General features: G+C 45.5%; 7 protein-coding genes across 7 annotated transcripts; 2 read left to right on the top strand and 5 right to left on the bottom strand.

Moving 5' to 3' along the window:
* Positions 1-107: 107 nt before the first annotated feature.
* Positions 108-1,790, bottom strand: BHQ10_006220 (uncharacterized protein; the record flags this gene model as incomplete). Its single annotated transcript, XM_040878783.1, has 4 exons — positions 108-571; positions 639-1,122; positions 1,190-1,533; positions 1,601-1,790. The coding sequence occupies 4 exons, from the start codon at positions 1,788-1,790 to the stop codon at positions 108-110; spliced, it is 1,482 nt and encodes a 493-aa protein (XP_040734724.1).
* Positions 1,791-6,880: 5,090 nt separating this feature from the next.
* On the bottom strand, positions 6,881-7,898 carry BHQ10_006219 (uncharacterized protein; the record flags this gene model as incomplete). The annotated part of the gene is made up of 3 exons (XM_040878781.1): positions 6,881-7,220; positions 7,282-7,633; positions 7,685-7,898. 3 exons carry the CDS (start codon positions 7,896-7,898, stop codon positions 6,881-6,883), a joined length of 906 nt encoding a protein of 301 aa, XP_040734723.1.
* An 885-nt stretch (positions 7,899-8,783) lies between these two features.
* BHQ10_006218 (uncharacterized protein) lies at positions 8,784-10,701 on the top strand (the record flags this gene model as incomplete). The annotated part of the gene is made up of 2 exons (XM_040878780.1): positions 8,784-9,020; positions 9,067-10,701. The coding sequence occupies 2 exons, from the start codon at positions 8,784-8,786 to the stop codon at positions 10,699-10,701; spliced, it is 1,872 nt and encodes a 623-aa protein (XP_040734722.1).
* Positions 10,702-12,772: 2,071 nt separating this feature from the next.
* On the top strand, positions 12,773-14,237 carry BHQ10_006217 (uncharacterized protein; the record flags this gene model as incomplete). Its single annotated transcript, XM_040878779.1, has 3 exons — positions 12,773-13,015; positions 13,082-13,648; positions 13,722-14,237. The coding sequence occupies 3 exons, from the start codon at positions 12,773-12,775 to the stop codon at positions 14,235-14,237; spliced, it is 1,326 nt and encodes a 441-aa protein (XP_040734721.1).
* Positions 14,238-14,343: 106 nt separating this feature from the next.
* BHQ10_006216 (uncharacterized protein) lies at positions 14,344-14,964 on the bottom strand (the record flags this gene model as incomplete). Its single annotated transcript, XM_040878778.1, has 1 exon — positions 14,344-14,964. One exon carries the CDS (start codon positions 14,962-14,964, stop codon positions 14,344-14,346), a length of 621 nt encoding a protein of 206 aa, XP_040734720.1.
* Positions 14,965-20,786: 5,822 nt separating this feature from the next.
* BHQ10_006215 (uncharacterized protein) lies at positions 20,787-22,966 on the bottom strand (the record flags this gene model as incomplete). Its single annotated transcript, XM_040878777.1, has 2 exons — positions 20,787-21,898; positions 21,961-22,966. 2 exons carry the CDS (start codon positions 22,964-22,966, stop codon positions 20,787-20,789), a joined length of 2,118 nt encoding a protein of 705 aa, XP_040734719.1.
* Positions 22,967-25,002: 2,036 nt separating this feature from the next.
* BHQ10_006214 (uncharacterized protein) lies at positions 25,003-26,526 on the bottom strand (the record flags this gene model as incomplete). The annotated part of the gene is made up of 2 exons (XM_040878776.1): positions 25,003-26,124; positions 26,218-26,526. 2 exons carry the CDS (start codon positions 26,524-26,526, stop codon positions 25,003-25,005), a joined length of 1,431 nt encoding a protein of 476 aa, XP_040734718.1.
* Positions 26,527-26,565: the final 39 nt, after the last annotated feature.

Here is a 26,565-nt window from a genome sequence, read left to right as displayed (position 1 = left end):
ACTACTAGTACGATGAAAACGAACGAGTGAGTGAGTAGATAAGTACGTAGTGTATGGTATATAACGTCGATTGATGCATGATTATCAATGACCCCTGTTTTTGCTTCCTACTTTCCATCCCTAGCCTTAACAGCCTCTTTACACGCCAATACAAACACCCGATGAAACTCCCATACATCCGTAAAAGTGTTATATAACGGCGCCGGCGCAACACGCACAACGTTCGGTTTCCGTTCATCAATCACCACGCCTTCTTCCTCGAGGATTTCGAGTACTTTGTCCAGCAGCCCGGGTTGAAGAAGAATGCTGAGTTGAGCGCCGCGCGAGGATGGGTCTGAGGGGGTGATTATTGTGAATGGTCTCTGGTCCTTGTCGTTCGAGGTTGATGGGTCGTCAAGCGGATATTTGAGGAGGAGGTGCTCGAGGTAGCCTGTCAGTTCTAAGGATTTCTGGCGGAGGGCGGGCATGGTTGCTTGATTGAAGATTTCGAGGGATGAGGCTACGGCGCTGAGATCGAGGACTGAGGGATTGGAGATTTGGTAGCCTGCTGCACCTTCTTGGGGGACGAATTCTGTCGGAAGTAAGTATAAATAGATCACGTTTTTCTTTCATCGTGGTCGTATAAGTCTTATACGTACTGTTGTTCATCTGGAAACGAGTCTCCTTATCATGTCCCCACCACCCAGCCAATCGAGGATGATACGATGGACTCTCACCAGTCTCTTCGCCGAGCTTAACTATCCCGTGTTTCTCATGCACGAACAATCCCGCCATAGCCCCCGGCCCGCTATTTACATACTTGTAATGACACCAAACGGCAAAATCGACATCCCAATCATGCAATTGCAGCTCAACGTTTCCAACGGCATGCGCACAGTCCCAGCCGATTGGTATCCCCTTTGAATGTGCATGGGCAGTGATGGTCTTAATATCAAAGTACTGGCCCGTGTAGAATTGGATGCCTGGGAGGAATATCAGGGCTGTGTCAGAGGCATTTTCGTCGATGACTCTTAGAATTTGCTCGGTACTGAGAATGGGTTTCTCGGCGTCTTCGGGCTCAATGAGGACCATGGAGGTTGCGGGGTCGAAGTTGTGGAGTCGAATTTGGGATTCAACGGCGTACTATATGTCACATTAGCATGTTCTTCTTTCAAGTTTGCTTTAATTGCTTTGAGGGTGGGAGCAATACATGATCACTGGGAAACGCCTTTCCTTCAAGGATAATCTTATGTCGTTCCGCCGTCGGTCGATAAAAACTGCTCATCAATATGTGTATATTCCCCGTCAACGTTCCCATAACAGCAACCTCGCTGGGCGAAGCGCCCACAATGGGAGCCAGAAGCTTTGAGCCTGCATCATCCACATGCAAGTAAGGGGGAAGTAAAGCATCCTCATGAGAAACGAAGTGACCTGTGACTCCCTTTATGGCCCATGATCTGAGGTATTGATCGAGGTATTTGCGGAGATTCTTTGGCTGAAGACCTAGGGAGTTTCCGCAGAGATATGTACAGCGTGGATCTGATTCATCGTCTCCTATTGACCGCAACATGTCAGCATTGCGACGATAGGCTTTCAAAGTGGCTCGAAATCGGATACAGACCTTCGGTGTCCGCTAGCCTCTTCCTGAGTAAATCCTTCTTGGACGGAATAATGAATTGATCACGATATGACCTGAGAGGATCCCGTTCGTCCAAAGCTTCTGCATATTCCCGCTTATAAGCTCTTATATCGTCATGGTGGGGGAGCGGAGGGCGCTCTTTGATTCTCTGGAAGTGAAGCCTGGAACCCATTGCATTCGTCAAGGTAAAATATAATTAATTGAGATTTTCATTAGAAGTAACAGAAAATAGCAAGCAACAATATCCTTCTATTTCAAAAGCAAAGCATGACGTGGGAAACTTTTGTTTCATCGAGGGGCACCGTGAGCCTGTATAATATACTGCCGCTAGTCGCCGCCTCGATGTCCGTCATTGATGGCTACGAGAAAAGAGCTCACAGCCCAACATGAGAAAAAGGGACTTGCAATATCTCCATTTTCATATACGTCACATTCTGCCGAAAGCATTGTTCATGCCATCAAAGCTAATAGCCTATGTACAGGATATTCGGTCAGTCAATCACAATGCTTGAATTTGTAAGCATGCGTATTCTGCCAGAGGCGGTGAGGCAATCGATAAGATAATCAACTGATTATTCGACATCAAAACATTCCGACTTCTTCTAGCCAGAACTTCACCCCCATACATACTATATGCGGTAAGCTGAGACAAGCTGACTTGATTAAGTCGTCGATTTTCAAAATGTCTCATCAAAGACTTTCACACCTCACATGTCGAGCCATACAGCATCGAACTCCTTCCGTTGCCGAGTCTGTCCGACAAACCTGCCGACGGCCTGTTTGCCCCTTGTCGAACATCTCTCGCACCCAGTCCGCCAGTTATTCATCAGCTATTAGACAAAAACGGACGATACCTTCGATATCACCAGCAAACACACTCGTCGCGAAGCGATGTCTCCGCAGTCCTCGACCCTTCCTTCAGACCTCCGCGGCATTCTCCACAACCAGAGCAGCTCGAGTGCCGGCGATTGCGACTCTAAACCCGAGAAACGATGATGATGGGAACCCGATGGTTATAGAGATATCGCCTCGGGCCGCAAAGGTATGTGGTGTCTTCCGCCTCTTTTTTTACGATTTGGTTCTGGTTTTGGTCATGTCGTATGCACTTCGCTGTATGGGGGCTAGCGTGGGTGAGCACCGGCGAATGCACGCTGTTGTATGTTGATCTTCGCCCATGAAAAAAGCAAAAAAAATAGTTGAAGTTACACATAGAACGGCGTAAATATGGCGGTGCTCACCCACCCTACGAGAGGAGTGTCGTCACGTGCTTTTACATATGTGATTTTTTGCTCTCTTCTCTTCTCTCTATATTTGATCGCAACTACTTGGCCATCACAGCCGATCTTCTACTAACTCCAAGACAGCGTCTAAGTGAAATAACTGCTTCATCAGAAGAAAGCCAACACCTACGAGTCACCGTAACGAGCGGCGGATGTCATGGTTTCCAATACTTAATGTCACTAGAACCATCAACCAAAGTCGACGAAGCAGAAGACACCATATTCGAACCTTCTGAAACAGAAGCAAACTTGGGACCCGGCAAAGCTAGAGTCGTCATGGATCAGCCGTCACTAGAGCTGCTGTCTGGAAGTACGGTCGACTTTACGACAGAGCTTATTGGAAGTCAGTTCAAGGTCAATAATCCTCGGGCCACGAGCAATTGTGGCTGTGGTACGAGTTTTGATATTAATCTATAAGCGTGCTCTGCAAGTGGCACGCTAGATCTTGTATCATACATATTTAATGTTGATATTGTCTGTGTATATTGAGTCTTATGTATATACCATCTATGCTCTTCTCTCATGGGATTTAATTGACTGAAAATAGAATCTAGAACCTTAGGGCTATTATGCGATGCCTCTCAACTGCAGCTGGTGAAAAATATCATTTTCATGTGGTATATATCCCGTTGCAATTCATATCCTAGCACATACGACCATAGGGTGTGGAAAACAGGCCCGTCCGCTCAGCCGTACTTAAGCCACACGCCGGCTGGTTAGTAGTTGGGTGGGTGACCACCAGCGAATCCCAGCTGTTGTATGTAATTTTCTTTCTTCTTTAATTATTTTACGTTTTTGCTATCCAGTCTTGCACTGTTTATCTTCTAGGTACTATATCCCGTGTGGTGGGACCATGACAACGAAAATGCGCATGATAATTGAGTGGGAAAAGGTATTAAAATGAATAATTCATTTCTTTATACTTTTTATCAATTGATCACTTCAGTAAAGTCAAACTGATATCAAAAGTGTATCAGTGCGTTATCAGGGTAAGCACCAGCGATAAAATAGCAATTTTTATTAGCTTAAATCCACGCTTACAGGTGATCATGTAGTAAATTTACAGCCAAGTTCAAATGCGGCATGAAAAGTCGATATAATTTGACTCATTTTATCCTGTGACTTTTGGTGGCAGAATTTCTCCTGGTTACGTAGCAGGATATAAAAGAGAACAGCTGAGGTAGTTGCCGTGGAAAATGTAGTACAGATGGAGGAAGACTCGCGATATGGTAAACACGCATTAAGGGCCGCTGACAGAATACCGGGCGCTTAGGCAACTACAGGCCGCGACGAGGCTCTAAATTCGTCTGAATGTAATGGACTATTCTACATAGACAGAATGACTAGATAATGGCGTCCTGCATATCGCTTCGGTAGTTGGACCCCAGAACAATGATACACATACTGCTGGGCAGGCTACCACTGGTAGCCTAGTAGGCGATAGGAGCTACTATGACAATAAATATAATGTGCCTACATACATAGATTGCATAGAATGCAAAGAATATTATCATCACTTGTGTCTCAATTCAGAGTGACAACTTCGGCAAGGGGCCATGGTATGAATTCACCACCACCACAGTATCAGAGTTTCTTTTTGGAAACAGCTTTCCAGTCTGCAATTGCAGCTGCAAAGGGGAATAATAAAATTGAGACGCCAACCCAGCCAAAGAGCACACCAAAATCAATTCCGATACGTGAGTGTGTGCCAAATAGTATTGTACGCGAGCCTTCGACTACTGTTAATATGTTCGAAAAACATCAGCAACTTTATTGTAAACACATTCATGAACATGATATAGTTTTATGGACTTACTGCGGTGAAGGGGCCAAATGTAGCCCCATTTATAGAACCCTGGTGCAAGATCCAGAGGATAAAAACCCGTGGATACATTGGAAATGACCCAGAAGGTAAGCCACAGTGCACTCCAGGGTGCCCCTATTATCATGGCCATATTCTCGCTTGGAAGACCCAGGGCCGTCATGCCCACCCAGTTCAGCATCCAATAAACCACGAATGAACCCTTTCCATACCCATTTCCATTCATTATCACGTCCGTTGTGATGCCACGGGGATTGGAAAATGGGATTCCAAATGCGAGAGGGATAAGGGAATAGAAAAACGAGAGGATAAAGTAGGCAACAAAATTCGACATAAGACGCCAGAGTAACATATGCGAACGCTTCACAGGATGGCCTTGTCTCTTGTTGTTCAGACGATTGTGAATGGGCATTAGAAAGGGAAATGCGAAGTATGCGATAATTATCAGATATATCAGCCCGATGCTGACAGATGGTGTCGCGACGACCGGGCTGAAGGGTCGCAGATCGATTTCTGTAAAGCCAATGGATGGATTTAATGCTTGGGTGGGTATTCGAGGATCATTGAGAGATCCGCTGTTTCGCATCATTTCGATCCAACGTGGCCCGAATTTGGTGATGACTTTTCTTTGCAGTTGAGATAGCGTCGGGATTATGTAGGCATAATAAGTATTCTCGTCACGGGCAGAATTATAGACAATCTGTGCAATACCGAGAGGATCATAAGATGTACTTCCAGACGTTACAGCGGCTTGTAAGGAGCTTGTTGCGTTAGCATTGATAATCACTGCTGCGTACACCCGCTCTTCGTAGACCGCTTGTCGGACTGCCATCGAGTCATTTTGAAAGCTGTGTGGAGTGCATCGAACGAAAGATGGACTTTGGCAAGCTGAGGGAAAGTCCTCCATGATAATTTCGGTGATCATAGGGCCAATAATAGGCTCAATATCGTCATATGGAGCCATCGAGCTATCAAAATCAACTATCCATATTTTCAGAGCACACAGATTATTTTCTGTTCGAGATAACACCCCTGAAAAGAGAGATAGAACACTGAGGATAAATCCGGCTAGAAGGAAGACTAAACCTATCATATCAATCTTTTGAAGACCAAACTTTTACGAGGGACCGCTCGTATGTTGAAAAAATCAATGTGCTTACCAACTATGCTCCATCTGAGCACTACGTGCGAGCGGAGCCCCTCAAGCTCACTATGCCAGATAGGAATTACAAGTTCCTCCAATTCATTCTCCTCTGGTCTTTCCATGGTAAGGGTTAATTTAGTATTGATGACAATTCTGCCGCAGCTTTGGGCTGGCAGAAGCCGGAAGTTTTGTTGAGGGACGGTGGGAGTACGGAATTGAAGGCTTTGCCAGAAAGGAAGCGTGATACCGTTCTTTATAATCAACGGATAGGTCGGTATTCAGCTTTCAGGATATGCAGGTTAATAGTACAAGGACTTTCGGTGATGATGAATACGCTAACCCGAAACTCCGAAGGGCGAGATATTCCCCTGACTCACTCCACATTGTGATATAATGTAACGAATTCTTCGTAGCGTTTCCCCAATCACCATTCGATTTAACGTCGACTAAGCATAGAGACCGTCTATCTAGTCCCAGTTGAAGTGGTGAGCGGACAACATACCACTTTCAGTTCTCGCGTCTACATGACATGCGAATCACCACTTTGATTTCTTGCTGTTAGTGTCCGAAGCCGCTGTMCCTGCCAGTTCGCTGTAGTTTATGGTATTATATGTCTCTCTTTAGGGAAACGACAAAGGTCCACTATGCAGTAACCTACGTTTTCCTTAAAACAGTTCGAGTCCTAGACTCTTTATTCATCACTCTAACAGACTAATGACGACAGACGACATCTACTATCCAGGCAAAACTTATAGCTCAAGTACGAAGAGACAACGTCAACGTAGTAGCATCCAACGAAGCGACTAAGCATGGGAAAAGAAACGAGAGTCGATATAAACACATGAGAGATTCCTGCTTTAGCAGGTATCAGTCTTTAAACATGTGAACTGTCACGGCAAAATCCTGACTCTTAAGTACTTAAGACAAAAACAGACTTCTGTACGTTAAGGAAATTGTTGATGGATTAATGATTCTAACACTTAATGGAGAACGGAAATAGGAAAATTTGACACCTATTACAAGCACTCTTCGATCATTTCCACTAGATTCTTCGGCTTGAATGCGAACATGTCATTCTGCCACGGCTTGGGAACAACTACGAATGGACTTGAAAACAGCGCCTTCAAGGAAAATGCTAGTTCGCGATCCGTTGATCCGGCCAGGCGCGCTAATTCTTGCTGTTTTCTCGCTTCATTGACCGGAAATATATGGGTCTCATATTGAGTACCATCAAGCTCACTCACAATTTTCACTAGTTCGCGGACCGTATAGTTCCCATTTGGAACCTTCAGTGTTCGCTCTGTGATCCCAGTCTCGACAGGCAAAAGAATCGACTCAACGGTATACTTTGCAGTACTAAAATATTGAACTTGTCAGAATTTCCAGGAAAAGAAGACCGTAATGGCTATAAGCTCACTCTTCCATGGAGGAGATAGATTTGACATCGTCAAGGTCTCCGTAGTAGGTGAATGTTCGACCTTGCCTGTCAAGCCCAAAGACATCTGACAAAACGAATGTCTCGGCAAAAGCTCCGATGATTATCTCCGTGAAGACAAATCCAGGAACCTCTCTTGCCCTTTTTCGCAAATGCTCTCGAGTCGTAAGTTTGTCTCGAAAATAACGCTCCTGGAGAAAAACCGGCTGACCTATATCGACTCCAAATTCCGATGGGTAAAAATGAGTAACACCTGCCTCGATGGCCGCATCGATCATCTGCGGCTGGTCGATCATGATTGAATTGCCAGCAAGGGATATTACGACATCAAACCCTATCAACAATCAATAATTTAGAAGAGCAATCCGGAAATTGTTCAGAGCACCTTGATAAGACCTTGCTTCTTTGTAGCTCCCCAGGACAACATCGATCCCGCTTTTGGCAGCGGTTTCAAATTTGCCCTTCTTCTCTGGTGCGGAAAGAATTGCGATGCGAGAAAATTTGGCTTTCTGCTTCAACAACTCTTTGACAATAAACGGGCCGAGGTTACCACTGGCACCTACGACGATGACAGCGGAAGTGGGAATAGCAACAGACATTCTCAGGGTTCGGTTAATCACCAAAGGATTGACACATATACCTTGAGACTCTGTGAAAAATATTTCTGGGAACTAAGATAGGTATCAGGCTTTTATCAGACACGAAACTCGCCCAGCTGAGGTGAAAATCATGCACTTGTAAGCATGACGAATCGACTCAAGTCGAGTACTGCCCACTGTCTCAGAGTATAATGCTCGATGACAAATAGACATAATAGGGGATTAATCATCGCGTTTCACCACGTAGGCTGTCAATCCAAATTCTATAGGTCTGCGGACGAATTTCATTCCATGTAAGAATATAAGATGCGGAGAGTTGAACGAATCTAAGCTTTCGGGGCTTATGGCGTTCGGTAGTCCGTGAGGTTTCGGGCCGTCGGCAGCACTAACTTAATGTTCGTGGAATTGATGAGTAATCAGCATTGCTCAGTCTCAACATATCTGGTTATCGTACTTTCTCAGGCCAATGTTCTCCCTACATATCGATATGATGAGACATGGTGATATATTCGCTGATAGATTTACAGCATACACTGAAGCTTCCGAGGGCGGCCCTCAATTGCGATCTCCCACACCGCCGAGATAGTCGTAGCGAAGGAACACTATACCTTCCATACCCTACTTATGGAATCTTTGAGAAACTATTCATCAAGTTCAGGACTTGAACGCCTGCCATCAACCTCTGGAGAGATCTCTCGAAACAGTTGTCTTCAATGCAGACTGAGAAAAGTACGCTGTGATCGTATGCAGCCGTGCTCAACGTGTCTTCGAAATAAAACACAATGCGTCTTCCAAGAGGTCAGACGGCGGCGTCGTAGAGTCCCCCAAACCTTGAGCACTGATATTGTGGCTCGCATTGAGAGGCTCGAGGAAAGGATCGAAGACATGTCCGGAATCTGCTCTTTGTCTGGAAAGAGTTTTATGAGTGCCTCGGATCCCCTTCTGGGGAAGCGCGACCAGACAGTCTCAAGTCGCACGATTCACGCCGAACACGAATCTCCGGAAAGGGTCTTTCCTACTCCGTCAACACATGAAGCCCTTTCTGAATCTGGTCGTTTAGCCGTGCAAAAAGGGAAAAGCCGGTATGTGAGCAGTACAATTTGGAATGTCCTTGCAAATGATGTAGGTACATATGTCTCTGAATCTTTTGCCACACTGACCTTTGTAGGTTGAAGAAATGCAGGATGTATTGGACTCGTCAACATCAGAAGATGAGTCAGAAGACGCCGAGGCCACGAATTCTCGGTTTCAAGGTTTTCTTTTCGGCATTACTTCTCCCTGCAGATCTTTACGTAGATTCTGTCCACCGGCAGACAAGGCCTGTTACCTTATCAAGACCTATGAAGAGAATGTTGCTCCATTGTTACCAATACTTCATTGGCCAACAGTACGAGGGCTTCTCATGGATATTATTCAGCATGGGCGCGCTGCGGATAAAGTCGTTAAGACTTTGATGTTTGCCATCTATCATGCCGCGGCTGTAAGCTTGCCCGCCGATGAATGCCATCGTGAGCTCGGTGTGGCTCGAGATGTCTTATTGACTAAATTCCGGTTTGCTGTCCAACAGGCTATTGCGGAGGCAGACCTGCTGAGCACGCAAAGCACGGTCTTACTACAAGCTGTGGTATTATTTCTGATGACAGTACGCCGAGAGGATAATACCCGATTCGTCTGGTCTATGACCAGTATGGTTGTGCGGATCGGTCAATATCTTGGTCTCCATCGTGATGGAGATCAGTTCGGACTGACGTCGTTCAACACGGAAATGCGCCGACGATTATGGTGGCATATCCTGCTGTTGGATATGCGGTCGTCAGAAGAACATGGAACTGATAGGCAAATTTCAGAGGGGACATACAGTACCAAGCTTCCTTCTAATGTGAATGATGAATGTCTCTACCCAGAAATGACGGAGCCTGTACAACCGCAAATAGGCTTCACTGAGATGACCTTCTGCCTCATTCGATGCGAGGTAGCTATTGTCCTCAATCGGGTGACCTCTGCCATTTCATCGAGCTCTAGCGACCAAGCCACTCACGAAAGCCTTGAGCAGATTGGCAAGGAAATCAGCGATCAGATTCAACACAAGTACACTAGTTTCTGTGATGAGTCTATCCCGTTTCAGAAAGTCTGCGTATTGATTTCTCGACTTCTTCTCGCTAATCTATGGATTCACATTTATTTTCGCCGGTCTGCCAGCCACCTCACGCTGCAAAATATCTCTGCGAAGTCTAGAGATAAGTTGTTCCACTTGTCACTTGAAGTGATCCAGATTTCGTTCTCACTGGAAAGCAGTATATACACCCATCGATGGAGTTGGTTATTCCATGCTAATGCACATTGGTCTTATGTTGCTTTCCTGCTTTCGGAATTATGTTTCCGACCGACAAATACATTCGCAGATGAAGCATGGAAGGCGGTCGACTTAGTGCAAAACAAGTGGCATTTGACTCAGAGAAATGGGAAGAGGGGAATGTTGTGGCGACCCTTACAACGGCTACTGCGAAGAGCAACTATCATTCGATCCCAAACCAGGGGTCTGCGAGAACACAATGGTAAAGAACTATCATTGCCTGCTCTTGCCGGTACTGCCACAAACAGATACACAGAGCTAGGCCTCCTCGAAACCACAGATCAGGGCGCGGTTTCTCTTGCTGCCTGCGCCGCAGAGGGTGAAGATGCCTCATATCTTACCTTTAGCCAGCCAGATCTAATTGATATCAATCATCAGGTTTTGGCGAGTCCAATGGGGTTTTCAGAATTTGAATCTATAGCGTTGATGGCGAATTGGAACTTTCTGTGACAATCTAGCCTAATATAATTCAGGTCCAATATATAATTGTCATCCTGGGCACCATCACCGTGACCGTCATTAGAGAGCTTAATGAAACTTCTTAAAGAAGCATAAGAACTGGTTAAAAAAGTATTATAAAATTGAAAATTGGCCAAGCAAAGGTTGCTGGAGTAGAATCTAGAAGGAATTCTGGAAGCCCTAGTCATTAAAGTACTTTTTGAAGATTATAATATTAGAAATTTTCTCCCACTACTCATACGAAAAAAAACTTATGCAAGACTAAGAATAAGCGAACTTAGGTTTTTTTTGAATTTTTTGATATCTTCATAATCTTACTAAGCTCTTTAATTGGTAGCATGTGGATTTTAAAATTGAATCTAACTCTAGAGCTAAGGCTATATATACTACTCTTAATGTGGAAAAAGGTCCCTATTGATTTCTTCTATATAGACCCTTATGTGTTAGATCACATGGCAATTCTACGTGATTTATGAGCTCTAAGTTAAGATGGATCTAGGGCTATTTTTCTTTTAGTGTTGTTTATCGTTACTCGCTACAGGATGTGCCTTGATGTTAGCCTGATCATAACCAATTGCTACCTTTTCTGATCTTGGGGAACAATTACAGGTTGGGATCATCTACTAACATCAGAAGGGTACGCATACTGACATGAGATGTGATCGTTGTCGTAAACGGAAGATTATTGACGGAGGTTTACTATGTTTCAACCCGTCAAAATGCCACGAATTCGTAATAATGACTCTTCAATATCAGCTCATATTGAGGGGAAGATCGGATTAACTATTGTTGATTTGAAAAATGGAAAAACTTGCAGTATACGTGAAGCAGTGAGATCTATATAATCTTTCGTAAAACTTTCTAAAATTAATTGAATAGAGTGTGCAGGAAAATTGAGGGCCGTCAACTTGGATTTATTGCAAGCATAAAGGTTGTCCATCGCCATCGATGCGAGCAATTTGGATACCAACCATATCCATGAACACTATAGTAAGCAATCAAGATTTCTATGCCTCAGATATTGAGCATAAAATCGTTAAGCTCCTAGTCCACTTAATTCAGAACGGGGCAATGTTGTTGATGTTTCTTTCAGCAAACACAGCTGAATAGTTATCTAACATATCACATTGCTTTCATTATTGAAGCACAGGACATCTGATGTATCACCCAGAGAATCCATAAGAATAAGATTGCTCGCAAGTATTTAAAGAGACAGGCAGGACGTAGAAAGCATATATTGCTCTACGAGTTGCTTGCCGTTTGAGTTACGGATATGCCAATGAAGGTCGCGGGTCTTTCTTTCCAGTTTTATGCTCTTACTAGGGACGGGGTGGAAGCCCTGCTCCTGGGCGTTCCTTGGGGCATGGAACGCTCCACTATCAGCCGGGAAGCAGCAAGAATCAAAATAGCGACGGACTGGGTGACCACGGCCATGTTTACGCTGTTGTATTTAAAGTTTCTTTTTTGACTTTTTTATTATTGAGATCATGGAGAGTTGCTTTTTTTCTGGTTATCAAATTGCTGTAGAAATGGTGGAAAAAACAACTAGGGGGTTGCGAGAACTATTCGTTGCATTGACTACCAGCTAACCCTAGCCGTGGTATATTTATTATACTTGCGCCCAGCACTCTTGCGAAGAACGGATGAGGAACGGATTGACCATGTCCTTGTACGGGATTTTCGAGGCTAAATGGTGATATGCTCAGCTCATGGCGTACTTCAGCGGGTTTTTGGTGATAATTTCATCAATTTAATCCCCGAGCGGCCCGTATCACATCACCGATGCGACGCGATCATTCCCAGAGGCCAGTAATATCGTATTCCCGATTGTCTCGTGGAAGGGTGACTAGAGGTTTCCCGGATATATATGATGCAGAATTCCCGACTACGAAATCAACGTTCGACCTTGAACAAACCAAGCTATGATTTCGAGAGTATACCTAGTTATCCCATGCAACAATCTGGCTGCCTGTCGCATCTGATTGACACGTCTCAATCCATTGATCTTCTTTGCGTACTAGATGCTTGATGAAAACTAACAACACCTGGGTAATACATTGAAATGGCACAACCAAGTCCTAACTTCGAAAGCCTAGCGGCAACGATTAGTGAATCATCAAACGCCATCACTTCATTTCTGAAGTCAAAGAACCTTCCCACCCCATCATTCGACGAAAATGGCCCTCCAGATATCCCCAAGGACCCTGAAGTCCAAGGCGCTCGTCTGCAGCTCCTCGGTGCACTGACTGATATGCTTCACCTTGCTATGGGCCCCGCATTCTACAGCCTGTTCTCGCCCGTATGGGTTCGTAATCCTAGCTTCAATCTCCGCAATAGTCTATCACTGGACCACTCAGCTAATGTAGTGTAGAACAACCACGATCAGATGACCATCGATGTCCTCAATCAATTTGATTTCTTCTTGGCTGTCCCACTCGGCGGTTCCGCAACTTACAGCGAGATCTCACGCGCAACAAATCTTCCTGAATCTGTCGTTCGCCGAATATTGAGACATGCCTTCACCATGCGACTATTTGCAGCAACTGAGCCAGGTTCTGAGTTTGTGAAACACACCGCTACCACAGCTTACCTTGCCAAAACGCCAGCCATGCGAAGTATGATAGCTCACCAGACCGAAGAAACTCGAGCGGGATCATTGCATTTTGCTGAATCACTGAGGAAGTATAGCGCCGGCAAGCCAAATCTCAGCGAGGAGATTCTTGAGTCCGGCTTCTCGATCGCCGATATTGATAGAACTGGGCACCCAGTGGATTATTGGGCGTATGCAAAAGTGACTCCAGAAGGCAAGCCGGAGGGTTTCAGAGAGAAGAGATTTGCTGAAGCTATGCAGGCTGCAGCCGGAGGATCCAGTGCTCCCACCGAGCTTCTTAGAGATAATTTTGACTGGGGAAGCCTGGGGGGCGGAACAGTAATAGATGTACGTTCGTGACTCGTGGCAATTCATGCCCAACTCTACCCACTTCTTGTCAATTACTGACAGTTCTCTCAAGGTTGGGGGCTCCAGCGGACACGACGCTGTACTCCTAGCTAAAGCCTTCCCCAAAATCTCCTTTATAGTTCAAGACCGTCCTGAACTTGAGCCAGCTTTTCGATCATACGTCCCCCAAGAGCTGTCTTCGCAAATCACCTTTCAACCTCACAACTTCTTCAACCCACAAACAGAGCAAGCGGACGTATACATCCTCAAAAGAATTCTCCATGACTGGCCGGACAAGTACGTGGTGCAGATCTTAAAGAATCTCACGCACAAACTCAAACCGAGTAGTCGCATCTTGTTATTCGAGTCAATGTTTCCTGATGCTGCCGTCCAAAGTCAGCTCCCGCCAACGATGCTGCGCATGTTAGGCGCAATCGATCTGCAAATGATTACGTTGTTCAACAGCTTGGAGAGATCCTATGAGCAGTGGCAGGAGGTAATCAAGCGAGCTGACGATCGATTTGAGGTTCGTTTGATCGCGTCGACACCTGATAGTTTGAGAGGAATCTTGGAGATTCGCCTTACCTGAAGTAGTCTTATTCTATGATTACGTATTAGGTAGATTCAAATCATTTCAAAAGAAATTTCCTCAAACAGAGATCTGAAGCTACGTAATCACAAGTAAGCTCCTCGTATCACTTGATGTAACCCAAATCACGAAATGCTCTGTTCAAAATCTCCCCTACTACTTTATCCTTCCGCACGGTATATTCTTGCATCGATTCACCCGCTGCTTCAGCAGCCGCAGCACACTCCCTTTTCACCGTCGCGTATAGCAGCAAGTCATCTGGTGTCTTTACTAGCCATTCGCGAAAGATCCGGTGTGTCTCGACTTGCGGGCAATCCGGCCCAAACACGTGGAGATTGATCGGATATGCACCATCGCGATCTCCTTCGTCGACGAAGAAGCGATGTTGATGCCAGGCTGGCTCACGAAATAGAAATAGAAAGCCCAGCCGCTCGAGAGGGGCGACATAGGAGTCCTCGTCGTTGATGTCCTTTACTACCAGATCCATGTCGATGACATCTTTTGCCGGCAGACCTGGAACACTGGTAGATCCTACATGGTTGATGGCGACCGCCGTTGGGCCTAGTTCAGCTTCGATCCGTGCCTTGGTGTCGAGGAATCGCTGTGGCCATGCTGGATTGGACTCGACGATGGCGAATTTTAGTTTTCTTTTGCGCCAGTTGACACGTTCGACGGAACTCCCGTCGTCGACGTAGTCTTTGATGATTTCCTCTGGAGTAAGAGGCATCGTGTGGCGAAGTGGTGGAGTATTCAAGATTTTTGTTCTGCATGTGACTGTTTACTCTGTTTTGATGGGGGGTAAACAAGCCTTTTAGCATTGAGGATGATGTGATTGGCTTGATTAGTAATTGGGCGTTGTCTTTGTGTGTTAGTTGCATTTGCGACATTCTATCTGATCATTTAGTTGGCAAATTAAAAATATTTAACTTGTTCAAAATCACTCAGTCGAATTATTTACCTAGTTAGAGCTAGCCCATATCAGCTGCGTACAGAAGTGGTACCTTTTTTAGTGAGATTACTATAGCGCAGAGATCTAAAGGATTTTCTCGTTTTGACATTTCGAAGGTCGTGAATTGGTTGAATTTTTGTACCTAAAGATTGCTCCTGATCCTGAGCTGACATCATTACCCCTGAACCCTATATCAACCCACCTATTCACAAGCAGATTTGACGTCCCCCAAAAGTGGCTAGACTCTCGAGCTGCTTTGAAGATTGGGAGAAAAGACAATAAATATATTAAATCTTGGAATCACGCTTAGTAAATCATAGCTTTCGAAAAGAAGCCCCGGGGATATTTGAAGTCAGAGTCTATGTTGTATCAATTCCCTCATTCTTTCCAGATTGTTCCTTCTTGACACTCTTCCATTCAAGTCCAAAGGAGGAAACAAACACCAAACAAGCAAGACCGAGTGACAAATACCATATGGATACAAATGACTTGTTGTACACACCCAAGACGATTGCGAGTTGATCGGGTGGTACCTCCGTGCGCAAAGATGTCGCTCCTCCACTCGAAATGGTATTCGGGTCGAATTGGACCTTTCCGTTAAGACCATTGATTAATTGATCTTCCAGGAGAACTTGACTAACAGTAACAAAGACTGAGCTGCAGAGGAACTGGAAGAAATTGATTACGGATATACCGATTGGTACGTCATCGTTTGGGAGCACAGTCTGTACTGCTATGTTGGGTTGTGCGAGGGTAAGTCCAATGCCGATTCCTATTACTATCTATGTAAATATCTCGTTAGCGTCATTGTTTCTTCAGAGCTTCAATGCAGACGTCTCGGCAAGAATTCAGCACTTACCTGATATCCTATCCACTTTCCAGCACTCGTGTCGACCTCCCACGTTGTAAGTAATCCAGCGCCCACTATCATGATTGCACCTCCGACAATTAGCAACGGCGTGTAGTATCCAACTCTAGTGGTAAAAATCCCAGAAAGGATAATTGTTATAACTTGTGGAAGAAGCAGAGGTAGCAACGACAACCCTGCGCTCTGAGGAGATTTGCCTTGGATTGCCTGAAACCAAATGGGTATGTAGAACGCGAAGATAATGAGACAGGATCCAATCCCTAGATTAGCTATACATGCAACAATCACACTTCTCTGAGAAATGACTCTTCCGGGTATGGTCCTGTGATCTTTGAAGGAAACCTGGGATGCAACGAAGGCGATGAACAAGACACCAAAGACGACAAATAACGAGATTACGCGCCCGTCGCTCCAAGTGTACTGTGTACTTCCCCATTGAAGAGCAAAGAGCAGGCAGATGATACTCGGGCCTATCAAGCTGAAACCGAGAGGGTCGAGTTGTTTGATTTTTCCCAAAAATGTTTCGGCCGGTTTCTTCGGTGGAGGCCTGTCTGGACACAGTATGGCAAGTACAATGATCGCAACAACGCCGATAGGAACGTTTATCCAGAAGCACCAGCGCCAAGTGACGGATGTCAAATATCCCCCAAGAAGGGGGCCGACTACCGAGGACACTCCAAAGGCCGCACCCATAGCACCTAGATAGATAGCAGGAAGTTAGGGCGTTACTCGGGAGTTTTATCAGTATGTGAAACTAGACTTACCTGACCATTGAGGTCTAGACTCAAGTGGAAACAAAAGGTTGATCAGGACGAGCGCTCCAGATGATACTCCGACGCCACCCACTCCGGTGATGACTCGACCAATGATCAGAGCATTTGAATTGGGAGCTGTTGCGCATACAATAGATCCGATTTCAAAAATGGTGACAAGAGAAAATAGGACTAGAAAGTTCGTGAGTTTTGATGACTTTTCGTATTATGTTTTTTAATAATACTTACTCCACTTTGCAGAATAGTAGCTCTATCCACTCATGATTAGCTCCTAGGGCTGAACACATATTTGCGTCGCCTGCAATGAAAACTCACGTATACCAGACCGAAGGATAGCTGAAACATACAGAACGGCAAAAGAAAGCCAGACTCATACCAGGAAACATCACCGAAACTGTTAAAGTCGTCCGTGATTCTGGGGATGGCAGTACCGACAATTGTTCTATCCTGGAACTTTCTGTTAGTGCTTCTGAATTATTCGATATGCTTGGCATGTAGTGGAGAGTATCCTACAAGGGCAACAACGAATACTGCAAGAACCACAGCTATCATAGCAGGAATAACCTGTTTTTTGGGCGGGTATTCAATCTCGTCGCGTTCAACCTCAGGAACCGCTGACGGCTTTTCCATTTTAGCTGCCATAGTCAAAGTCAATGATTGCAGTAGAGCAGATTTTTGCTCGACTGATAATAGCAGAAAGATAAGCAGATACTATATTCAACATATTCGATCTTTATGGACTTTTATACGGAGTAAACATGCTCATGCACTAATCCGTATAGTACGGCAATTAGGGCTTGAGTCTTGGCGATGCCGAACCCAGTCTTGGCATCTCGGCCTCGGTCCCGAGCTTCTTCTACGTTGTTTATCGATCTGTCCCCGAGCTAATTTAAACATTATCTCCTGGAATAAAGACAATATACGCAAAAATGGGGCTCGGAAGACACTCAGCTCTCTTCGACCGAAGGTAATTATGACAAGGAATGTGTCTTGCGCCCCCTGCGCAAGGCGAAAAGTTCGGTGTGATCGCAAAGAACCATGCTCCAATTGCAAGCGACGCAAAAACGACCATTGCGCGTATCCTGTTACTACAACAAATGCGCGTGTTCGACGATATGAGACTGTTGTAACAAATTACGTCCATTCCCCCGAACACACAGACGATGTCACTCCGATACAGGCTCGGGGTAGTTCTACAGCGAGTCAAGTGCAACAGCGGAACAACCAAAGCCTAAACGAAGACAGTAGCCCGTTTGCAAGGGATGATCCGCTTATAGTTAGAGATAGGGGCAGTATGGTGTATCTTGAATCGTATGTCAACTCTTCCCGTGGGTAAATAAGTAAAAGGATCCTTCTGATTACACCAGGTCCACGTGGCGTAGCTGGGACAAAAGAAGCCGCGCAAACGAGGATAATTCCTCAACACCATCGCTTACTTCGCAATTTACCTCTCATGCTCTTGGGTATATCATCAATTGTAGGGATGATTTTGATCTTGCAAAACTTCATCCCACGCCGGCTGATGCGGCGCTATTATGGAAAACGTTTATCGACACTATCAATCCTCTCGTCAAGGTATCATTCGACTACGAGCTTGATCAATTGCAAGAACTTGCAACTCACTCTGGAGGCAAACAAAATTTGACGAATCCGCAACATGCCTTTTGTTTTGCGGTATACCTTCATAGTCTCGTAGCTCTATCCGAGCAAGAATGTATAACGATATTCTTTCACCCCAGAGATCATCTGCTATCTGAGCATCAGAAGCTTTATGAACATGCACTCGCCGCCAGTAAATTTTTTGGCAAGCCGGATATTCTTCTCATTCAAGCAACATGTATCTATGCAGTGAGCAATTTCGTACCATATTTCGGCGTCTACCTTTGCTGACATATTCCACAGTCTGCATGCTTCGACCGATTAAGTGCACAGAGCCTTTCATCCCTCATGGGCCTTACCATACGCCAGGCAGAGAAGTTGGGTCTTCATCGAGATGGTACAGCACTCAATCTGTCTCCATACGAAACAGAAAAGAGAAGGCGGATTTGGTGGCTGCTTCAACATCAAGATATGGCCTCGGGAGTCATGACCGGATCAGCATCTTTGACCTTAATGGCTGACTGGGATGTGAGGCTTCCACTCAACATTGAAGACAGCGATATTAACCCTCAAATGACGATTCCTCCCCCTGAACGACAAGGTATCACAGCCATGTCCTACTGTCTTTGGACGTACTACCTCATAGAACAACAGCGGTCCTTTCGCCGTACCGATGGAAGTCGCGTTGCTTTCTTATGGATCGTAGACCAATCCTTGTCCCGAGAGCAGCGAGAAGCCTTTATATGTCAGATTGAAAATGGCGCTAACCGGAGGTTTATTCAATACTGCGACCCAATTCGACCAATTGACAATATCATACTGGCTGGCACACGGGCGTTCACCTGGACCATGCGCCGAGTTCTTCTTCACTCTTTTGTGCTGAGTGGGATTAACTCGACTATTTCCACTGAAAAGCTTGAAGATGAGCTTTTCGCTATGTGCATGCGCTGTCTGGAGTATGATTTGAATCTCTATTCTCAAAGACGTCTTGACAAGTTTCGGTGGCGTACCAAGGGTTTCTTTTCATGGAATGCCTGTAAGATCATTATATTATTCCTTCACTCAATGCTTGATACTAAGATCCTCTGTGGTCGTTTATGTCATCACCGAGTCATCACGCTATCGTGAGCGGCCGGGACTCCGACCTAGCTGGGACTTGCTCGGTGAAATTTACACAGATAATCCATTCGTCTCCGAGTTCAACGAAGATCCTCGAAAGCTTCGCGCAGCGGAGATGGTCCTAGCAGCATGGAAAGCGTACGAAGCCGATTATGTCAAGAACAATCGTCGATCAAACCCTCCAAGACCTACCTTTCTCGATGACTTAGAGCGCTCGGTGGCCTCTAAAAGATCCTCAATGAACACGGCAAACAAATTCTCGAGCGGGGACACACAAGTCAAACAGAGTTCGGGAAATATGGAGTCTACAGACTCTACGAGCCGAGACCAGGGTTCATCAATCATAGACGAAAACAACCTCGTGGACACGGATTGGAATTCGATCCTCTCTGACATAGATTGGTCTTTTTGGACAAGTTGGCAATAGATCCGACTTTTCCATTGACTCCGGGGGTTCGAGGAGACAACCTGGAAAGGGACATACATGCAAAACGGTGACACACCAGGCCTCTTGTAACGCACAGACTGAAATAAAACGGCAATAGAAAGAATGCGAGACTGGATAGCAAAAAAGTAAAATAAATTGAAAAAAAGAAAGAAATACATACAACAGCTGGGATTCGCTGGTGGTCACCCACCCCTACTAACCAGCCGGCGTGTGGCTTAAGTACGGCTGAGCGGACGGGAAGCCCTGTTTTCCACACCCTATGGTCGTATGTGCTAGATATGCCCATGAAAAGATTTATATTCCCGTCAGTCCTACCCAATTAGTGGTAAGCAATATCAAATCTGGTAAACAACACAATGCTCCAGAGCGAAATCTCTGACTGAGACTTCGCTCTTGTTTGATATACTTGTACATAAAGATCTATTCATTTCTATTGGGAGATTCGGTATTGGTGTCTCGATCTTGGGGGGTCTTGCTATGTCACTAGGTCCTACCAGTACCAGTGATACATATAGTTCCTCAAGTGCATAAAGAATGGACATCCCAGTGCTGGAAGAAGTCCCGGGCAATCAACAGTAGGTTCATCTGTTGCTCATCTCGCTGTCATTACATGATCATGTGGTAATTCTACGTATGTAGCTTGAGGAGTCTTCCCCTGTATGGGTTCTTTGAATTGTGCAAGGTCCTAGCAGTTTATATACCAATAAATCATCGCAAGAGTGTTCGCAGTTTACTAAAGTCTTCCTCGAACATGATTTCAACGTCAATTTAAAGAGCCGTCTTTCACACCACTTCAACCATCGGTAAAATCAGACTCATCCATCTCCTCGCCAAGGGGAAATTCCGCCAATTCCTCCAAGTACTTTGTACGCTTTTGGGGCCATACCATTATTTCACCGGTCAGCTGTTCGATTTCTTGCTTCACTGTATCAAATGGTATCATCCAGGATATATTTGCATTCTGGGAATGGCCCCAGAGCAGACCAACAATGAATGGCATGGGAGCTGCGACATTGGCGTACGTGAGCTCGTCGGTAGATGGCATTGCAACTCGGTTAGTGAAACCCCCATATTTAAAGTCCGTAGCAGCCATAACAAACGAACCGGAATCCCCAGGCTCACAGAATATTGGGGGAGATGTTTCAGAGTTCCACGACCCCATATCTGAGTCATGATCCTCCGGTTGCCTTTCCCATGCGTCAATAATTGCTTTTTCTTGTTGATCTAGATTATTAACCTCAACACCGGTGTCCTGTACCATCTGAAATTGAGGAGGACGGAGAACCGATCGCGTATAGGAAGGACTCGACTGTTTGATTCCACCTGGAAGCTTCAGGTGTGCCAGGAATTCACTTACGATGCCCATCCTATAGAACCCCTTTCCTAACTTTGCGACAACTTTGATGCCTTGTTCGGAATCGTTGGAGCATCCAAGATAATCTCCCTCCCAACTGTGATATGATGCATTCTTCGGAATCATGGGCTCATTAGCGTTTGCCATAAGAGGTCTTTCCCATGGCTCCGGACAGTCCATCGTAATCAACGCAAGATCTATGGTTTGCAATATTGAGCCACCCAATGGCACAGTATTGTAGTACTCTGCCTGGCCGAGTCTTGCATTCCGTACCACACCAATATCCCTTTTTTCTTTGACGAAGTTGAAGTGGTTGTAGTACCATTTGAGTTCCTTATTCTTGATTCCTATAGCCTTTCTAGTGTGTTGCCGGACAGAAGCGTCCTCCTGCCCCTCCTTATTTTTGACAGACCTAAGTGCCTGTAGCTCTTTATCAAGAACACTGATGCGGTTAAAAAGCCTAGTTACATCACGCACCTGGGTCCCGAAGCTCGGGTATTGCATTTTGACGCCTGATTCAGCGGGTACTTGAGACATAGTAACATCACTCCCTTTGGTCTGTTATTAGAGAAAATATCATGCGATTACATCGTTACGGAGATGGGGTGCTCACCATCAACTACCACATGCGCATTGGTAACCCCATATGTCGTTTTAGCCCCTGTCTCCTCGTCCTCCGTTATAACGTAGCCACCCATTGTACCCTGCCAAGGTTTATTCTGGGGACCTATCTCACAGCCAGGGAGAGGTTCTTGCTTGTATTTCCCGATTAGGGTGGAAACCCAGCTCGGCTGGTCAAACTCGACGGATTGTTGGGCATTTCCGTCATCATTATTGCAGAATAAGGAACCTGCCCTCTGCTGGATCTCAATACCGACGAAATTTGGGAGAATGGATCGCATACTGTTCTCGATGGAATCCCATTTATCATCTTCTGCGTTGATTGCGTCGAAGAAAATGACAATCGACCATTCGTACGCTCGTTGGCCCTTTGAACAACGACCAACAGGTGTCATGGCTTGAAACATTTGATCAGACCCCTCAAACAATTGGAGGATTTTCTCTGCGTATTTGTGCCCAACCTCCCAATTCGCAAGCAGCTCTTTACTTTCATCAGGCGGGCATGTACAAATATGCATTCTAGACATGTATTGCCAGTCAAGGAGTTCGACGCCAACCTCGATATTTCTTTCGGCAACGGATTGAATTGCTGTATAAATCTTAATTACGGCCTTTGCCCACGTCTCGCTGTGACTGGTTTCCTTGTCATAGGTGCAATCGACAACGACACGAGGTAGGCCCCATTCGCCGAATTTTTGCTGCCGATACACCAGCTTATGAGGACGTTTTCCCCGACGAATATTGTACGTTTCGAGAATCGTATCTATTTGTGACTTCAAGTCTACAAAGTTGGCATCGGAGATAGGCTTGTCGGCATCTTTGATGGGTGTGTTTATTACAGATGGTCGAAGAAGGCGTGGATAGCCTGCCCGGAAGGGCCAACGAGTGTCGACATCGTCGGACGTAATTGTGATTTGACTGTTAATCTTTGAATCGTTGATCTCAAGTCTGGTCGTTGAATCGACATCTGTTTCGATGCAAACGACGGTCGTCGTCATCTTGTACTATATGGTGGTAAATAGGTATAAAAAAATGTTTCTGTCCACTAAAATACAGCCATAGAAGCTGGATGCTTCCAGTCCCTTTAAGTATTCTTACAAAAAGACAAATTGAATTAATGAAGAACCTCTGGCGATATCATTGAATGTTCTTCAAGAGTGTGTAGTAAGATGATGAGCATCCTACAAAACCAGATTTGTTCCAACACACAATGACTGCCCTGAATTTGGTCTCTCAATCTTTGACTTCTAGTGCTTAATAGCACTATTTTATCAATGCTCATTGTACCGTCAAACAAATTGAGGTTTACGTTGTCAAAAGATATGATTGTCTTTTCGCTTCGAGCACTTCCAAGGAGACACCACCAAAAGAGGTGTCTCAAGATCTGTATCAAAGAGAAGCCTAATGATTTGTATGATATTTGAAAAGCGAATCGTGCTAGCAGATTTGTTTTCAGCCATACGAGTAACTACACTCTTCCGGTACCTTGTGTTTGGAGCAGCGATCTATTCTCCGGCTTCCAGTATTCTTGGTTTGTACCGTTTTCTTGAGAGAAAGAAAACATTTGTTGAGACAAAAAGCAAATCTTTGAGTCTCGATGTTACTGGGAAGATACAGTCTGGGATCCATTGTCAATCACCTCTGCTTTAGGGTTTCTTTGATCAGGTGATGCGGAACGCTCCTCAGGTTGAATGAACTCAAAGATAGATAATGATACGAAACACTGTTTTGTTTTTAGACTTCTCTACTACTGAATTGTTGCTCCGAGATAAAGAAACAAAAGGCATGTCACTGGCCTCGTTAGGGTCTGCCTCAAATGCCATATCAGATGCCGTGTAAATCACCCCCGGAACCCCTTGAGTCGTGTCGAGGACTTCTGAAAATCCAAAGCATCTAAGCACGAATTCATTCCTTAAACATTCTTAGAGCCATCAACTTTTCATCGAAATACGGACAGCTCCGCGAGGTGAAAGTCTCCTACGAATGATTGGTCGCCATACGGTATGCTATTCGGGGCATGGCCAGATCACCTGAGTGCAAGTTCTGATCAGGTGTCTTTACCCGATTATCTGTAGTGCATTTCTTTGACTCTGCAAGTCGATGCCGAAGATGAAATGAATGTTTCTTTCATCAACACTGGTCAGCAGTAGCATATGAATAATGGTAAATTACGGTGTTTCGAGTGTCTGTGAGACCTGGAAGCGGCGGAAAAGGGACATCTCGGTAACTCCCGAATTCGTTCGCGAACTCATATTTCTCAACGCTAAGTGACTATTTGAATCTGTGGCATGCTTTGATAAGTCAAATCAGTCTTTATTACATCTCTTGAGTTTAGGGCGGACGCAACAAAGTCTGGTGTCGCTATTATAGTTGAGAAAAAATGGTTCAACCATAACTTCCCTGTAGGCAGTGGGAAGCAGCGGACTAATTTAACAACAGTCCGTGAATGAATCATACCTTCATGTACTGACATTGATATCTATCTACCAAATGAATCTGATCCTCCTCATGCCTTCATCAATTCGTCGAACAACGCTACACGATCCTTATAGTGCAACTCCCACGAGTGACGCTGGGCAGCCTTCGCACTCAATCCCCGCCAAATGTATTCCTCTCCGGTAGCAACTTCTTGACCCTTGAGGTGATCGTTGCATCGATGCCCCAGAGAATGTATTCCCATTCCTTCATCCCGGTTGACTTCCTTTGATCATCAATTCTCATCCGATTCGTGCATTGCCTTCATCTCCCGTTCCTTATGTGTCCCAGAATCCATAAAAATCAAATGGACGGACCCAGTCACAGTAATGCACACAACTCAAACATATAAATTGGAGAAAGGAAAAGAAATAGTAAATCGAAAAGATTAAGAATACTCTTCGATGAAAAGTACATGATAAGATCGAAGGGACAATACGCCGACTCCTCAAGGATGATCACAAGCACCAAAAAAACAAAATAGAAGAGAAGAGGAGGTTGATGTGAATATAACTTTTAATCAAAGAAGTGAAGTCTAGACGCGGAGAGAGAAAGTAAGTTAGTAGGTACGAGTCAAGTTACGCAAGTACCAGTCAACAAGTCTTCGGCCGGCCTTGGCTTCGCTGATGTGAATGAGATCGCCTTCAATGGCGTAGTCCAAGTCACTAGCAGTGATAGCCTCGCCCTCGAGCAAGCCACCTTCGACCCAGCGGATTTGACGGCTGCGCTGCTTGTTCACAAGAAGCCATGCGCGCAACTTCTCGGGCTCAACATCCAAGAAGCCGGCAAGCTTGCTCAAGTCCATGGTTGTGTAGAGTTTCAAGTAGGACTTGACAGTGGGGTTGAAGAGGGTATTCTTGACCTCGTCCATGAAGATGGCGGTGTGGTGGTCAACGGGGTCGATGTTGACGGATGGGTTGTCAAAGTCGGGGGGAGTAGGGCTGATGAACTTGGGGCATGCAGAGCGGAAGAGCTCCTCAAACAGAGGCAAGGCCTCAGGTCCACCACGTTGGAGGCGGTGGAATTGCTCGCCGTATTTCTCACGGAGGGCAGTGTGAATGGTGTCATCAAGACGAGTGGGGTGGAAGGCAACGCAGATAGCGATCAAAGCGTACATTTGGTCGTTCTTCTTGGTGATGGCATCGTACTGGTTGCTGCCCTTTTGGAAGTTCTTTGTTCGCGACACATAAACGAGGATGTGGCTGAACATGCGGATGGCGTCGGCATAGCGGCGCATCATCATGTAGGAGAAACCCACGTAGTAGTATGTTGTGAAGTGGGCAGCCATGACACGGGCGAACATGGCCTTCTTGTTCATCTCAATGTCGTCGAGAGTCTTGAGGGCGAGGCTGAAGTCACCGAGCAAGCAGTGAACGCGCAACAGTCCAATGATGGAGAAGTATCCAAGCATTTTGTACAATGGACGTGAGCCATATTCCCCGGCAACAGTCAATGGGTCTTCCCCACGCTTGATGGCAGCAAGTTGTTCGTTGATTTGTGATCTCTGGATCAAAGAGTATAGCACGTTGAGAACCGAGTAGCAGCCCCAGGTGTTGGGGTTCTCCCGGAGGAGTTGAGCCTCCTCCTCGTTGGATCCGGTGCGAGCTACACGGTTGCGGTAGCGGCAGAAAGACTCGAACTGGTAGATGAATTCATCGATGACATCCCAAGCCCAGTAGTACTATGCGAAGAAAACGCAGGAATTAGTCAGGTCACTCCAACCACAAAAACAAAATTTATAGATCAGTGGTTTTATGTTATTGTATCCACATACCGAAGGAACTTCCAAATCAACAGGACCCTCCGAGTTGAGAATGTAATGGAACAGACTGCAGTAGTTGTCGTAGCTGGCAAATTTTGTCTCCAAAGTAGCCTGGTATTCGAGCGGGGTCGCGGCCGCCGCAAGTTGTGCTTGAAGGTCCTGGGTTTGAGACGCACCACCGAGTGAAGTAGTACGGTCGAGGTCGCTCATTCCATCATCGAAGTGAACTTGCTCGCGGTAGTCGTTGACCAAGGCCTCCTCCTCGACGTCGGACTCATCACCCAGAGCAGGGCGCGCATTGGAGCGCTCGTCGTACGACATTGTGTGGGTGGTTATTGAGATTGGCGGTTTTTGTGAAAA

This window comes from Talaromyces amestolkiae (genome assembly GCF_001896365.1).
Source record: "Talaromyces amestolkiae strain CIB chromosome Unknown scaffold11.1, whole genome shotgun sequence".
Lineage (NCBI taxonomy): Eukaryota > Fungi > Ascomycota > Eurotiomycetes > Eurotiales > Trichocomaceae > Talaromyces > Talaromyces amestolkiae.
Note: the sequence above shows the minus strand (reverse complement) of the source record. Positions and strands in the feature narration are given on the sequence as shown.